At 30.5% G+C, this 14,057-nt stretch overlaps 2 protein-coding genes across 3 annotated transcripts; both read right to left on the bottom strand.

Annotated features, from left to right (window-relative positions):
• Nucleotides 1-877: 877 nt before the first annotated feature.
• AT5G44170 (S-adenosyl-L-methionine-dependent methyltransferases superfamily protein) lies at nt 878-2,036 on the bottom strand. The gene has a single exon (NM_123784.4). The coding sequence runs from the start codon at nt 1,846-1,848 to the stop codon at nt 1,144-1,146; it is 705 nt and encodes a 234-aa protein (NP_199230.1). The 5' UTR covers nt 1,849-2,036; the 3' UTR covers nt 878-1,143.
• Nucleotides 2,037-6,492: 4,456 nt separating this feature from the next.
• On the bottom strand, nt 6,493-9,386 carry NUC (C2H2-like zinc finger protein). 2 transcript variants are annotated; one of them, NM_123783.4, is made up of 3 exons: nt 9,013-9,386; nt 8,188-8,584; nt 6,493-7,593 (listed from the first exon to the last, which is right to left on the bottom strand). In NM_123783.4, exons 1-3 carry the CDS (start codon nt 9,149-9,151, stop codon nt 6,729-6,731), a joined length of 1,401 nt encoding a protein of 466 aa, NP_199229.1. In that variant the 5' UTR covers nt 9,152-9,386; the 3' UTR covers nt 6,493-6,728. The 2 variants fall into 2 exon arrangements, with proteins under 2 accessions (NP_199229.1, NP_001330762.1); NM_001344535.1 differs by having other exon boundaries at nt 8,188-9,386.
• Nucleotides 9,387-14,057: the final 4,671 nt, after the last annotated feature.

The raw sequence follows: 14,057 nt of genomic DNA, 5'->3' as shown, positions 1-14,057 counted from the left end.
CCCATTATCCAAATTAGCCCATAACTAAGCCTGTTTATTAATTTCTTTTGTCGTCCAATCGATTCATTTTTTTTTACTCTGATTTTCCAATCTTCATAAGAGTAAACGTGTAGTTTGGAAGAGAGAATATATTTCTTAGTGAAAATGATTCTAGATGCTTTAGCTACGACCTTAGCATATAGAAAATGTGGTTTAGCTCCCCCTTTTAATCATCATGAACTTCAAATTGTAATAAACAAGATTAGACTGATGCCCATTAAGCTTGAGAAATATTAAGATAGAAATTGAATAGCTCATGAAGAGCTTTATTATGCAAAGAACAAAGAAAGATGGAAGTGTTTAAGTTTGATTTCAAGAACAATTTAGATTTTGATTATATTTCATAAATTGTTGAATGTGGCTGCTCAAAACGGCATATTTGGTTACTGTCATCAGTGTCTTACACCATATACATATATATATGAGAACTGTCATCAGTGTCTTACACCATATACATATATATATGAGAACTCTTACTACAAACATCATAACATGTGCTTAGATGGGATTCTCTAGTGATAATATGTGTGCTCTAAAAATTACATGTCCGATATATAGATCATTTTTTTTCCTCTATTTTTTAATTTTGTTTTTCCTTCCATAGATTATGATATGAGTAGAGAGCTAACATTGAAAGGTGAAAGTAATACCCTGACACTTCCTTCACTATAGAAATACCATATCACGTATGTATGCGGTTTGATTTGGGATTGGCTTGTTCGAGCTGTTTCTAATCCGAACTTTGGTTCTTCAACCGCAGCCGCTCCACAACGATGTGGAATAAAACTCGCAAATACAATCACCCAATTGAGAGTTCTACAAATACATTTGTGAACAAATTTATCAGTCTAATATAGAAACACAATGTTGGTTACTTCACATATTTCTTTGGGCAAGAGAACTTACTTTGTATATATTTCAAAAACACACAACAAAACTTGTATACTTCTTAAAAAAATCGTTACAAAAATTTGATTTCAGCCTTTGTCATCTTTTAGTAGCCAATATCTAAGAAAATATAAATAGTTGAGATAATTCGAATTCTATAACAAGAAACAAATTACATATCAATGTAACAACAACATTACAGAACCAAAACTAGCTTCATGACACTGATTCAGCTTCATTCTTCTTCACCTTCTTCCTAAAGATATAAACATCAGTTTCTTCATAAGCATAATCAGAATGCAGATGCTCATGAGGAACTTTCTCAATCTTAAAAACGATGTCGCATAACTCCCAAAACAACTTATCAGCTTCCGGTGACCTAATCTGATAACCTAACAACACCGCACCATCATCCGCCACAAGCAACTCCATCGCCGTCACTAATTGCCCTACAGATTCCTCAATATACACAACATCCGCCGCAATAACCAAATCAAACGGCGGTTTCAACGCCGAGATCTGATCTCGATTGTTCCAATAAACAATCGAGGTTTTTAGAGATTTACCTAACGCCGTTTTGTTCCGTTTCAGATTGTGTTTTAGCGCAGGCATGACTGGTGCTATGTCTGTGAGTACGATCTCCGTTAGACCTAGTAAGTAAAAAGCCATACCGGCGACTCCGCATCCTGTTCCTAGCTCGATTCCTCGACGGCGACGGAAATCGAAGAGTTCGGCGTATGGATTTGGAGATGTTGTTGATGATGATGAGTCTAGTGTTGACCAGCGTTCAGCGAATTTGGATAGGATTAGTGAGCAAGGCCAGACGGAAGTTCCGACGTGCATAGAGCCATTGTCTTGTTGGATTGAGAGTTTTGTGCCGTTCACCGTCAGATCGATCACCGGAGAATCTGTGAATTTCATTTCTCTTCTTCTTCGATTATCTCTCTCTCTTCGACACTCACTTTGCGTATTGGAGAAATTAGGGCTTTCGTTTTATACACTAATGGGCTTTTGAATGGGCTTGGTAGTTCGTTATGTAACCAATGTTTCTTCCTCTAAAGCTTGGGCTGAAATGCTCAAACGAATCTATGCAATTTCGTACAAAAACAAATATTTTATAGACAAACAAATATTTTATAGACAAATATTTTACAAAAACAATTTAATGGCTTAAACAATTTAATGGCTTAATGCCTTATTATACATTTATACTCGAGTTTGTGCAAACATAATAGTAGGATATAAGAACAATGTCATAGGCAAAAGCTAAAGTTTGGTGGTTGGTCTAATATTTTGTCCTGAATGGACAATGAATTTAGTTGCCCTACATGTTTCTTTTATTGGGTCAAATCGGAGATGTTTTGTTGGTGTGTTTCAACAATTATAACTGTATTTATCTTTTTATTTTTAATTGTTTTTAAACACAAATCACTTGTTACTCAAATTTGATAGTCTTGTCGTGTCATTAGCCTTTGTGAGTAAAGGAGCCAGAAAGGGAAGAATGGCTAGAAGGTATGAGAAGAGGCAAAGGATGAGGAATAGTGGCTAAGAGAAAGGATTCAAGAAGGAAGAGCTCGAGTAGGAGATACTTGCGCTGAAGAAGAGTCTTTACTCATACTATGTCGTTTATATGATTTGAAACTACTATATCACCCTAATTGTCTTTGTTCAAATAAATAAAATCTCACTTGCACAACAACAAACAAAAAAATTACAAAGTTTCATCAAATCAGTTTTCAAAATTTTTAAATGCTTAACTATCTAATCAACCTCCCAATCGTCGCCAACACATATATTGTATGTGTCATGATTAGGGATATCAGCTTGGTGTTGAGGCACAAACTAAAAATTTGGCAATGGAGCAGTTTGGTGAGACTGCTGCTGAGACACAAATCAACGGCCTATCTAGTAAGGTAGATGAGATACAAACTGCTAAGGTAGAGTAGGTTGGTGAAGCTTTGAAGGCTATGCTTGGTGAGGGTTATAAACTGTGTGCTCTGGTTCATAAGCAACAGAAATGACATGACCAATTGTATTATATTGAAGATGTTATTTTTAAAGAATCTGATGGTCACGGTTAGAAGCAGTTTGGTGAGGTTTTTTCGTCTTTGAAGGTTACTGAGGCAATATAGTAGTGACCTATGTTTCATAGGTAGAGTCCGAGTATACTATAATTATTATGTATACAATTTTAGCCTTAGTAGTTAACTTTTTATTGTCATTAAAAATAACCCTAAATGTTCATTACTTTCTTTTTTAAACTATATATGTCATGCATATCTTACATCTCCGAAACAATGACTACATGGTAAAAAATAATATTATATGATGTTATCGAGCAAGCTTTAGGGGGTGAATTGATTTTATGGTTCTTAAAGTTTTGTAGTTTTTTTGTTTGAACCCCCTAAAATTACAACTTTTTGTTATTACCCTTGAATGTTTGTAATATTTTCTACTTTTGTATGTGTTGACCCCATTATATACATGTTTTTATAGATTTTATGTTTGTTTGACCCTTAAATATTGAACTTATCTTGTGGCTTTTAAAGAAAATGTTATATCTTATTATTTCGAAAATATTTGTAGTCATTTCAATTATATTTTTGAACCGCCACTGTTTATATTGTCGATAAATTTTGAAGAAAACTTAAAAGTGTTTTGGAGAATTTTTAATTTCTATTTTTCTTATTTGACTGAATCTAATTTTCTTCATGAGAGAGCAAAAGGGAGATAAGATAAAAGGTGGAAAAAGCCTAAGCTAGGAATATCAAGCTTTTTTCTCTTTTCCTATTCTTTTCCTCCACTATAAAGTATAAAATTTTTGCCTTCGAGTTAGGGTTATGATTTTAATAATTGAGCTTCAAAAGTCTCCACCTTTCATTGTCCCCACAGCCACCACTTCTCCACTCTATCTATGCTTTTTGTTTTTGTATATTCTTGCATACAAGAAGAAAAGACCTTTCTTACTCTTTAATGGAGAATATGCATGGATCTTCACTTTATCTTCTGCACCGAATATGCTTATAAAACCAGATTATTTCTTTGAATTCCTTTATTCCTTGACCCAATATATACGTGAATCAGTCTCTTGATCGATGATACAACTTAGTTAACTTTATGTGTGTTTTGGGTTAAATGACGATGCTCAAACTTTACACCATTTCCCATTTATATGATTTCAATATAATAGACAATGCATCCCATGGAAAAAGAGTTGAACACTATAAATATAATTAATTATTACCCTGATTCAATAAAGTTGATTGTTTAGGAGAATAAGATAAATAGTGAAATTCGAAGATGAATATAATAGAGATGCTGAGTCAAATGTCATTTACATGATGCGAAAAATAACATGAGTGGGGCAAAGGGGAGATTTTGAATACGAAAACTTTTATTTATAGTAAATTTTCCGAAAAACGTTAAAGTAGGTTACATCATAATATAAAATTATAAACCATTGTGGTTATTGTCTTACAATAATTGTTATATTAGTATCCTCTTAAAAGAAAACTAGATTTTAACCCGCGGTATACCGCATGACGATTTATTTTTAAAAGTAATATATACTAAAACTTGCAAATTTTATTTTTACAAAATATTTATATTTTACAGTTTATAATTGTTATTAAGTAACGTTATACCACGAATTCATGAGACAATTGTTAAAAAAACTGAAGTTTTGACCCCTATTAAAACAGCATATTAATAATATTTTAAAATTTTATAAATATTGATTCAAATACATCCACCATATAACCCAATTCCAAAAAAAAAACATGTTCTGTAATTTTTTTACCCGTCCCATGATTTTTTTTTAAAGTAGTAATTTTTATAATTTTAGAATTATTTTTTATATATAAAAGTTTTGCAAATTGTATCATTCTCTAATACATTTATATTTTATAGTTTAATTTTATATATAGTAACATTATACATACCACATAACATTTTTGGTTCTATATATTTTTTTCTAAATTAGGATGATTTGATATGTTTAATATTAGTGGTCTCAAAAAATAATAAATTAAAAATTTAATCCATATTGAAACGGTGGATTAATTATATTTTACTTTTTTATTAATGTTGATTCAAAAACCCGTCCCTCCAAATCCGTCTTGCCAAAAAGTTATCTATTTTATTAATATTAGTTTTATTAATGATATGACTATAAATTATAATCTAAATATTTTAGCTAATAACATAGGAGTGCACCATATTTATTTAATAGGGGAATGTACCATATGACCCGAATGTATTTTTATCCAAATCCACCAAAAAAGTCTTGCAAAAATACTATAGAGATAAGAAACGATAGTCGGTTTTGATAGATATAAGATTAGCAAATATATTAGTTAGCTTAAATTAGTTAAAGAATACAAATTAAAAAGGTATATTACACTTTATTCAAATATAGTATCAAAACTTATATAACACAGAGATTTGATAATTTTTTAATTGTTGAATACTTTTTTTTTGTGCTAATTTTATGTGATTAAGATTTAGTTGATTTCATATATAAAATATCAAATTGAGTTATTTGTTTATAATTTGGTAACAGATAGATATTTGAATATTCAGTATATTTTGCTTCAGTTTAGGAAATCTTTGATGACCCGTCTTTAGATCCAATAAGTCCTATAATCTAGAGATTAATCTGCAGTATATCGCAGGTAGGCTTATATTTTAGTTAAACTAAAAACTTTTATTGTAAAGATGATTTAAAAATATATGATATTATTTTATTTGATTTTAAATGTATAGTAGACTGTGAGTTGTATATGTTTTGTTGATATTATCTATATTGTTTAGTGTTTAAGATTATACACTTGTAGTTTGATTATTAATTTAAGAGTTTCACATGTAGTATACCATCTTGTATTAATATCGATATAAACCCGTCAATTCTAGGATTTTCCAGCTTGTATTAAAAATTGAATCACATCTAATATGTTATTAACTATTGTAGTATATAAGATTATAAATTTTCAATATAATATGTATGAAATTGAATATAAATATTTCAAATTTATGTCTCGTTACTCAGTAGAAAGTTTTCTTAAATATATTTTTCACCCGTTATAATATTATTTCATGTATTGAACAGTTTATATTCGTTTTTAAAAATTTAAATTATGGCATATGCGAAAAAACTCTAATTATTTTTTTATAATGATGATATTATTTTTCCGTAAAAATAGAATCATATAAAGATGAGAAATGAACTATAATAATTAATAAAAAATTAATATGATAATTTAGATACCAAATATAGTTTGTTGATTTTAATTGGTTACTTTTTTGGAAATTAATAATGTATTTCGTTTTTCTAATTAAATTAAATTAATTAAAATTTAGATATCAAATCTTATATGTTGATTTTGATTGGCAATTATTTTTGAAAATTAATAATGTATTTCGTTTTTTAATTAATTTAATTAATTAAATTAGTATTTGACTTTTTAATCCTTATAGAGATAAATTAATTTACTCTTTAAAATTTTATTTCTAATGGCATACCTATGTAATTACTTACAAAAATTAAGGTTACATTTAAAATGTACTTCCCGTATGATAAAAATTCAAAAGATTATGAATGTCTTGTGAATGTCATTGACATATATCTTGAAGATAAACACATTCATTATACATATATCATAAGTTTTAGAATATTGAATTAATAAAAGAAAACAACTTCCATTACCATATACATATGTTATCTTAGAAAATGGTGGAAATGACAAAAGATTCCTTCTTCTTTTACGTAATTTATGCATTAACCCCGAAATTTTTAAACTCTTTCAAATCCATCCATTGATAGACGATGGATGGCACAACGTTTGTACACCAACCCCGAGGAAATCCCGAGTTTGCCCTCCTCCACCCACTTCACCTCCACCATCAACTCTTCTACGTTTCCAAGGGTAATTCTGTAATTCATCCAAGGCAGACGCAACCGTAACGTCATTTCTAGCGTTCTCGATCTCTTGATGATCATGACTACGACTCATTAACCCAATGTTGTTGTTAGACCCGAACAAAGCAAAAAACTTTTCGCCACTGTCATAACTGGTGGTTTGATCGGTGGATTTAAGCGGGAAACTTTGAAGAAACGTTGATGGGTCATTGGTCGCTGCGGTTGTTGTAGAAGTAGCGCCAATTTCAGCAGCTTTCTGTAGTAAAGCTGTCGCGGACATATTCACGTTTGAATTTGCGTTTGCGTTTTGTGGTTGGTCGCTGCTGAATAAAGAAGGGGCAGAGAGAGTAGTGGTAGTGGTCAAACTTGCGTTTGCGTTTTGCGTAATCTGCTCATCGTGAGTATTATTATTATCAATGCAAGCAGACGCTGCCTTAGCGTTTCCAAAAACCCAATCGTAGTCCGGTTGCGGTTGAGGCGGCGCGATATCTTGTCCCATCCATAGAGAGAGCGACGAAGAAGTTGGTGGCTGAAAATGTTGATGATGATGGTTTGGATTTGTTTGCGGTTGTGGTACAAATGGTTGAAGCGGTGGGATGAATGTTCCCATGAGATATTGATAGTTGAGATTAACTGATCCTGGGGCTCCAGCCGCGGCTAAACCGTTGAGATGAGACACTGCGTTTATCTTAGCGGTTTCTTCCGCTAAGGCATCGCAGAAAGCTCTATGAGTGATAAAGCTGTCTCGCCTGTTTCAACCAAAACCACCATTAGTTAACGTCTTAATCAACATTTATCTCAATGCATTTATATCAAAGTTTTAACTGATGAAAATACTTGAAAACATTTAGCTGCCTTTTCTTTATGTGCAGCAGTAAAAGTAGAGAAAAACCTAAGTACATATTTCCGTAACATAACTATTGATGTGTCAATCTTGTGTTGACACTTTTTCCGCATATTAAGTAATAAATAATGTTACCATTTTGAACCATACACACATGAAGTACTCCATTATTTGTATATATTATTATATCTAGCTTATGTTATATGTTCATCATGGTTATTATAAATTTATACCACTTTTTGCCTCAATCATGACACTAACAAAAACATTTTCCCAAGCAAGAAACTTTACCCTACTTCAAAAGAGATAAACAAACACATAGGAAATGACAAAACATACTTATAAAACTTAATCAAACTACATATTGACAAAAACGAAGATGTAGATACTATAAAGCTACTATAGAATAGCTTTCGAACATGATCAATACAAACGACAACACATATATACATGAAGCTTATTTTTAATTTAATTGACAGAGAAAGAAAAAAAAGTGTACCTTGAGAAAATGGTGCCACAATCGCAACGGTACTCTCTAGTACCACAAGTCTTGGAATGAGCTTTCCAATCAGATTGGACTGCGTATCTCTTAGCACATTTCTCGCACGTCCACTTCTTCTCCCCGTGTTTCCGGCAAAAATGCTTTTTGATTCCAGTGAGATCGCCTAGAGCTCTAGAGGAGTGATGGTGGACACATGTCTTCTCGGGGCAAACGTAGACACGTTTTCTCACTTCTTTGCTTGTCCTCTGCTTCAACTTCCATGGAAGATTATGTCCTCGCCGATGAAGCTGTAAGTTTTGGTCTCTTTGGAAACCTTTGCCACATACCTCACATAGGAACCGGTTCGTAGCCATCAAGGTCGTGGGGGATAAAGCTATCACTTCAGCTTCCGGATCTAAGTGGATCATCATTAACATTTGTGGTTTCTTTAATTAGGTCAATTCGGAAAACAACATCTATTTTTGGATCGGATCATGTACTTTAGTAAAAATAATGTGTGTGCTTTTCTTGGTGGAGGTAATAATAATAAAGGGTATGTAAATATATTTTCTCATGGAAACTATAATGCGATTTAAAAAAGAAGAACTCTATAGATCAAATAAAAGTTTTAATTTACTAAAAGGCCTAGTATTTTCACATTAATTAAGCATGAGCCAGTGATCTATAACTCATGCAGCCAAATACTACTTTTGATTTAGGTCAAGATCCAGAACAAAACAACCCAAGAAAATTAATTTATAGGGGGCAAAAAAATAGAAAAGATACTAGGGTTTTCTTTTTAGGTGATGATCAAGCTAGCTGAGATTTAATATAAATAATTACCAGGATTTCCAGGGAGATTTCTCTTTTTCTTAACAAGAGGAGGATTGATGAGAGATTCATCATGATCCAGGGTTGATGAGCTCTGTGGCTGAGCAAAACCTGATCCACTTGAGATTGTTTGAAGAACTTCACTTGTCATGTCTTCTTCTGGGTTCTTGACTTCTTGGAAGAGAAATTAAAAGTAGGTTTTTGTATAGTTCAGAGAGAGAGAGAGAGAGAAGGAGACAAAAGGTTAATATAAGAAAAAGATTAGAAATACTAAGAAATCTGCAAGTTAACTATGAACGAGAAGGAAAAAACAACAAAGACAAAGATATATTGGGTTCTCCACTTATATATGGCTTTTGTCTTAACCTATACCACTCTATATTAGCTCCTATATATAAGTGTGTGTGTGTGGGTATATTAGCACCTTGATATGTTAAACTGTTGCAGCCATTTTGATTAAAATATGTGGTTAATTGTATTTTTCTTTTCCTTTATGAGATTATTTTAAAAGAGCAAAGTGGATGGCGGTGGAAAATCATAAGCTGAAAGTGATAGCAGCAGAGCCAATAAAATTTCAAAATGCAGAGATAGAAAAAATTTAACATCCCTTGATTACTTTATAGGCACCCTATGTTTGCAGTTTCACTATGAATTATTTCAATATAATAAACAATTTTCTTTTAGTTTGATTCATTTTATTTCATGTTCATACATCCTTAGTTTTGTATAGACATGGTATTTGCTAAGAGTAATTTTAATTACATTTTTTCACAAATGATAATCATGTATTTATGCATCATACAGCATCAAATGCTTCATTTATATTAAATCTTAGAAAAATCGATTAATAGCCTTGCAAATTCGAAGCGAGCTGTTAAAAAATGTAATTAAATTACCAAGATATTCGAAGTAATTTTGTTGTAGTAGTGCGTTATGACACATAGAAAGTTGATATTTCTATCTTTTCTATTGAGAATGATTATCTCGTTATTTTTGTGTTGCCCTTTCCTCTCCATTTTTTTTTCTGGTTTTTTGGGTCCAATAATTACTTACTTTTTGTTCCTACATGCTCATGTTAACTCAGTGCAAAAAAACAATCTTACTATATTTTTTTTGTTTTTTATTTTATTTTTTACACTTCTTTCTATATGTTTTTTTGGGGATAAAATGTGAAGTTATTTACCAAAAGGAACAGTTTATTAGAAGATCTTTTCGTAGCATCAAAGGTTCATTTGCCAAAAATAAAATAAAAATAAACAAAAATCTAGATACAACAATATTAGGCACTAGAAAGGGCTTTACGCATATGTAAACAAACTACTGGGAGATCAAAATTGTGTACGCCTTGTGATTTTTTCAAGCTTGTAGAGTATATAATACGAAATGCATCGATCAATCTGCCTAAAGAATGATGAGGCTGTAGTGGAGTGTAGTTAATCTTTTTGGATTCAAGGAGTACTTTGATACAGATAGCATAAAGAAATTGTTATATGTATATATATATATATATATGTTTTTATATATCCGTAAATTTTATCTTAAATGAATTATGTTTACAAAGTATTGTAATGTATATCTAGTTACAATAAGATACATTTGCTTTGCCAACAAATAAAAACATTAATCTGATTTATCAATTGCACAATCTCTATAATGCTTATTAATTTGAAGGTATGCAGTATAAGTAACAAAACAATGTATTAAAAAAATTGATTGACATTAGTGATCAATAAGAAAATTATAACTTTATCTATCACCTTTTTCTTTGCAATAGTTGTATTCAGTTTAAATACACAGTTAACGGGATCACTATTCACTCCCATCAGATATCATATACGGACATAGTCATTTTTGTTAGTTATTCATGAATCAGAATTTTTCACAATATGTGAAAGAGGTAAAACAGATCCAACGGTTATGGTCACATCTCTTGTTTGTCGAAGTCGAACAAAGCCTGCCATGCACGTGTACCCATGCACGTGCTCTTTAGGTATACTCCAACAACATACGACAAAAATACCTAAGATAAATTAGACATTCATTCAGACTTGAGAGTTCGTTCGACAGTAAAATCAAATGTTGAAATTTTATTATTACGATGAAGCTAGCTGAAATCAATCTCTTCAGAACCTACAACTCTTAAACTGATTCGCCTACCTATTTATTTATTATTTAACATTTTGGTTTTATGAATATTTTTTTTTTGGATTTTTTTCTTTTTGCTAACACTTTTTTTTTCGATTTGAGAAGAAAATTTGGTGTCTTTATTGAATGGTGGATAAAAGTATAATTTTTCTTGCTTTTCGATGATAAAATTTCTCCCCTCTTTTTTCTTTAAGAAAGTGGTATCAAGTAACAAAGCTTATTATTCTTTTGGAAAAAGTATATACATAAATATTTGTAATTTAACAAAGTAAATTTTTATCTCTTCCGCAAAACATAAGAATGTATTGGTCTCACATCTTTGCGAAATTCATTTACATCTCATGCGAATATATATCACTATTTTGGAATATCATCAATCTGAACTTCTTCTTGTTGGAATAAGCTTGAAGAAGAAGAAGTAACTTGAAGAGCAAGTTACTAAAGAGAAAAGGAAATTAAGCTTTATTATTCTAGGAGATAATCTAGAATATATTGTTAGGAGTTATCTTATAATATTAGGAGTTATTTAATAATTAGGATAAGGTTAAAAGCTTATTATATAAGGAGGTATCAAGGTGTGATACAACTTATGAGTTTGAGAGATTAAGAGAGTTTAGGTTTTGAGAGAATCTTCCTAAACTAATAAAGAGAGTTATTCTTTATAATTTGAGTTCTTAATCTTCTTTGAATTCTATACTTCTACATTACATTTTGACAGTCATACAAACTCATAAGCTGTTTTTATCTTATTCTTATTTGTTAACTACTAATAATCCCTGAGTTTAATAAATTTTATACATGAAAGCAGTTTTTGATAAACCTCTAGCCAGTCCACATTAAAACTGTGTCTTTTCTCTTTCTCAAGTTGATCGATTAAAAAAATAAAATCAATCAGCTTAATACTTGTAATTGTCATTTGAGCTAATTAAGCACATTATGCAGCTACGTTAGATTATTTGTATATTTTACAATATATTTTATGTTAAATATGTTAATAGATTTTGATCTTCTACATTTACCCTATGTACCTAAATGAGGTTAAACTCTCTTACCTAATGAATCAGTTAACAAGAAAATCTTTATACGCTCTAGGTTTCTTGACACTCAGTTTTTTTTTTTCCCCTTGACACTATAGTTTTCATGCTAATACATAATTTGATTATACAAGTGATATTATGTAGGCAAACATATATAGTACTAGACCACTTAATTATTGTATATATCAATCAATTTGAGGCATGCACCTCGTTAGGAGTTCAATATTGCAACTGATGCATGATTTTTAAAAATATTCATATCGATCCTTTAACAAAGAAGAATTAACTAAATCTCAATAGTTTATTTTTGCCCTAAGATAAGACGTGAAATTATCATGGTTTAATTAAAAAGGAGTAAAGGTGAGACATAGAACTGACAAAAGGCAGGTAAGGTTTTGGAAGTCGACTGCTTGTGGGCTGACTTAATTAACAATTCTTTTTGAGTATAATTTTTAAACTTTAATCATAATGTAATGATGTTTTTAAGAGTGTCCTTTTTGTATTAAAACTGGTAAACTTATTTTTAATATTAAATTTTGGAGTTTTCTTCTTGAACTCTGGTGGCACTAGAATATTCTCCTACAATTTTCAAGACCTTATAATGTATAGTATTGTTCTCTTTGATATACAATAAAGATGCCAAGACAGAAATGTGTCCAAATATAAACATATATATATATATATATATATATTCTCCTATATATATATAGATTAACATTCTTGAAAAAATGATTTCGAATTTCCATATATGTATGTTTGTTGAATTTGACTTTTTCTTTTTCTTTTTCATATGTAACAATTACAACAGAATTAAATTAAACTTGTGTGTGTATTTATAGGTTGTTAGATAAAATATATGACTGATGGGTTGAGGGTACTCACGCTTTATCTTCTCAGAAGTTAGACAGATGTGGATCTAGAGGGTACATTACAGATATACCACATGCTCTTGGTTCATAAGAAAGTAGAAGAATATATACTTTTTTGCAGATGCATTATTAGGTTATATATATATATATATGTATGTATCTCTATGTGATTTTGCCTCATACTCGTTCGGAGATAAAATTAAAAAAATGCCCAATCATATATATCTTAACTAAAATATATTATATACAATTAGAGTGTCCATATATTATATATACAATTATCAACGATGCAATAGAGAACTTACGATGTGTTACATTACGTATTATTTATGATTTGCGGAATTGACTTATAATTTTTGGAGATATAAAATAAAGTTGTAAAAATGATAATAATATAAGAAGCTTTTTTTTACAGAAAATCCTGAATAAATACATATGACTAATTTTCAAAATTTGTGTCTTATAGAATCTCTAGTTCGATTTTTGTATGGGATGAATGTCGATTTTTCAAAATGAATCCAGATTGTCCTCCACCCAAAAAAATATTATGGACCCCAAAAATACTAAAATTTCCTTAATCAAAAATCACTATTTATCGGTCCCTTTAAATTTCTGTCTAGTGTAAACTGTTTAAGGTTTTGACCCATAGTCTAGAATTAGAGTTATATACTTATACAACTTTGAACTCAATTTTATATATATACACGAGTATAAAGGGTATATACATCGATGAGGGTACGATCGATAAACGACATTTCAAAGAAGACAAATGATAGATTCATGACATTAAAATTCGGTGATATGTATCATATAAATAAGGTATATACGACGAGAGTTAAAAGTATACATATGTCATTTAGTGAATGATAATGGTGTTATTGTTTTTACTCCCATTTTGACCAATCCAATACATTAGGACAATCACTATAGACAATAATTACAAGACAAAAAAAAAACATTTTGTTTCTTGACTTTTTTTATTACCAACGGGATATATGCTAAAGAA

Source organism: Arabidopsis thaliana, chromosome 5 (assembly GCF_000001735.4).
Source record: "Arabidopsis thaliana chromosome 5, partial sequence".
NCBI classification, from domain to species: Eukaryota; Viridiplantae; Streptophyta; class Magnoliopsida; order Brassicales; family Brassicaceae; genus Arabidopsis; species Arabidopsis thaliana.
This window is presented reverse-complemented; position numbering and strand designations above follow the sequence as displayed.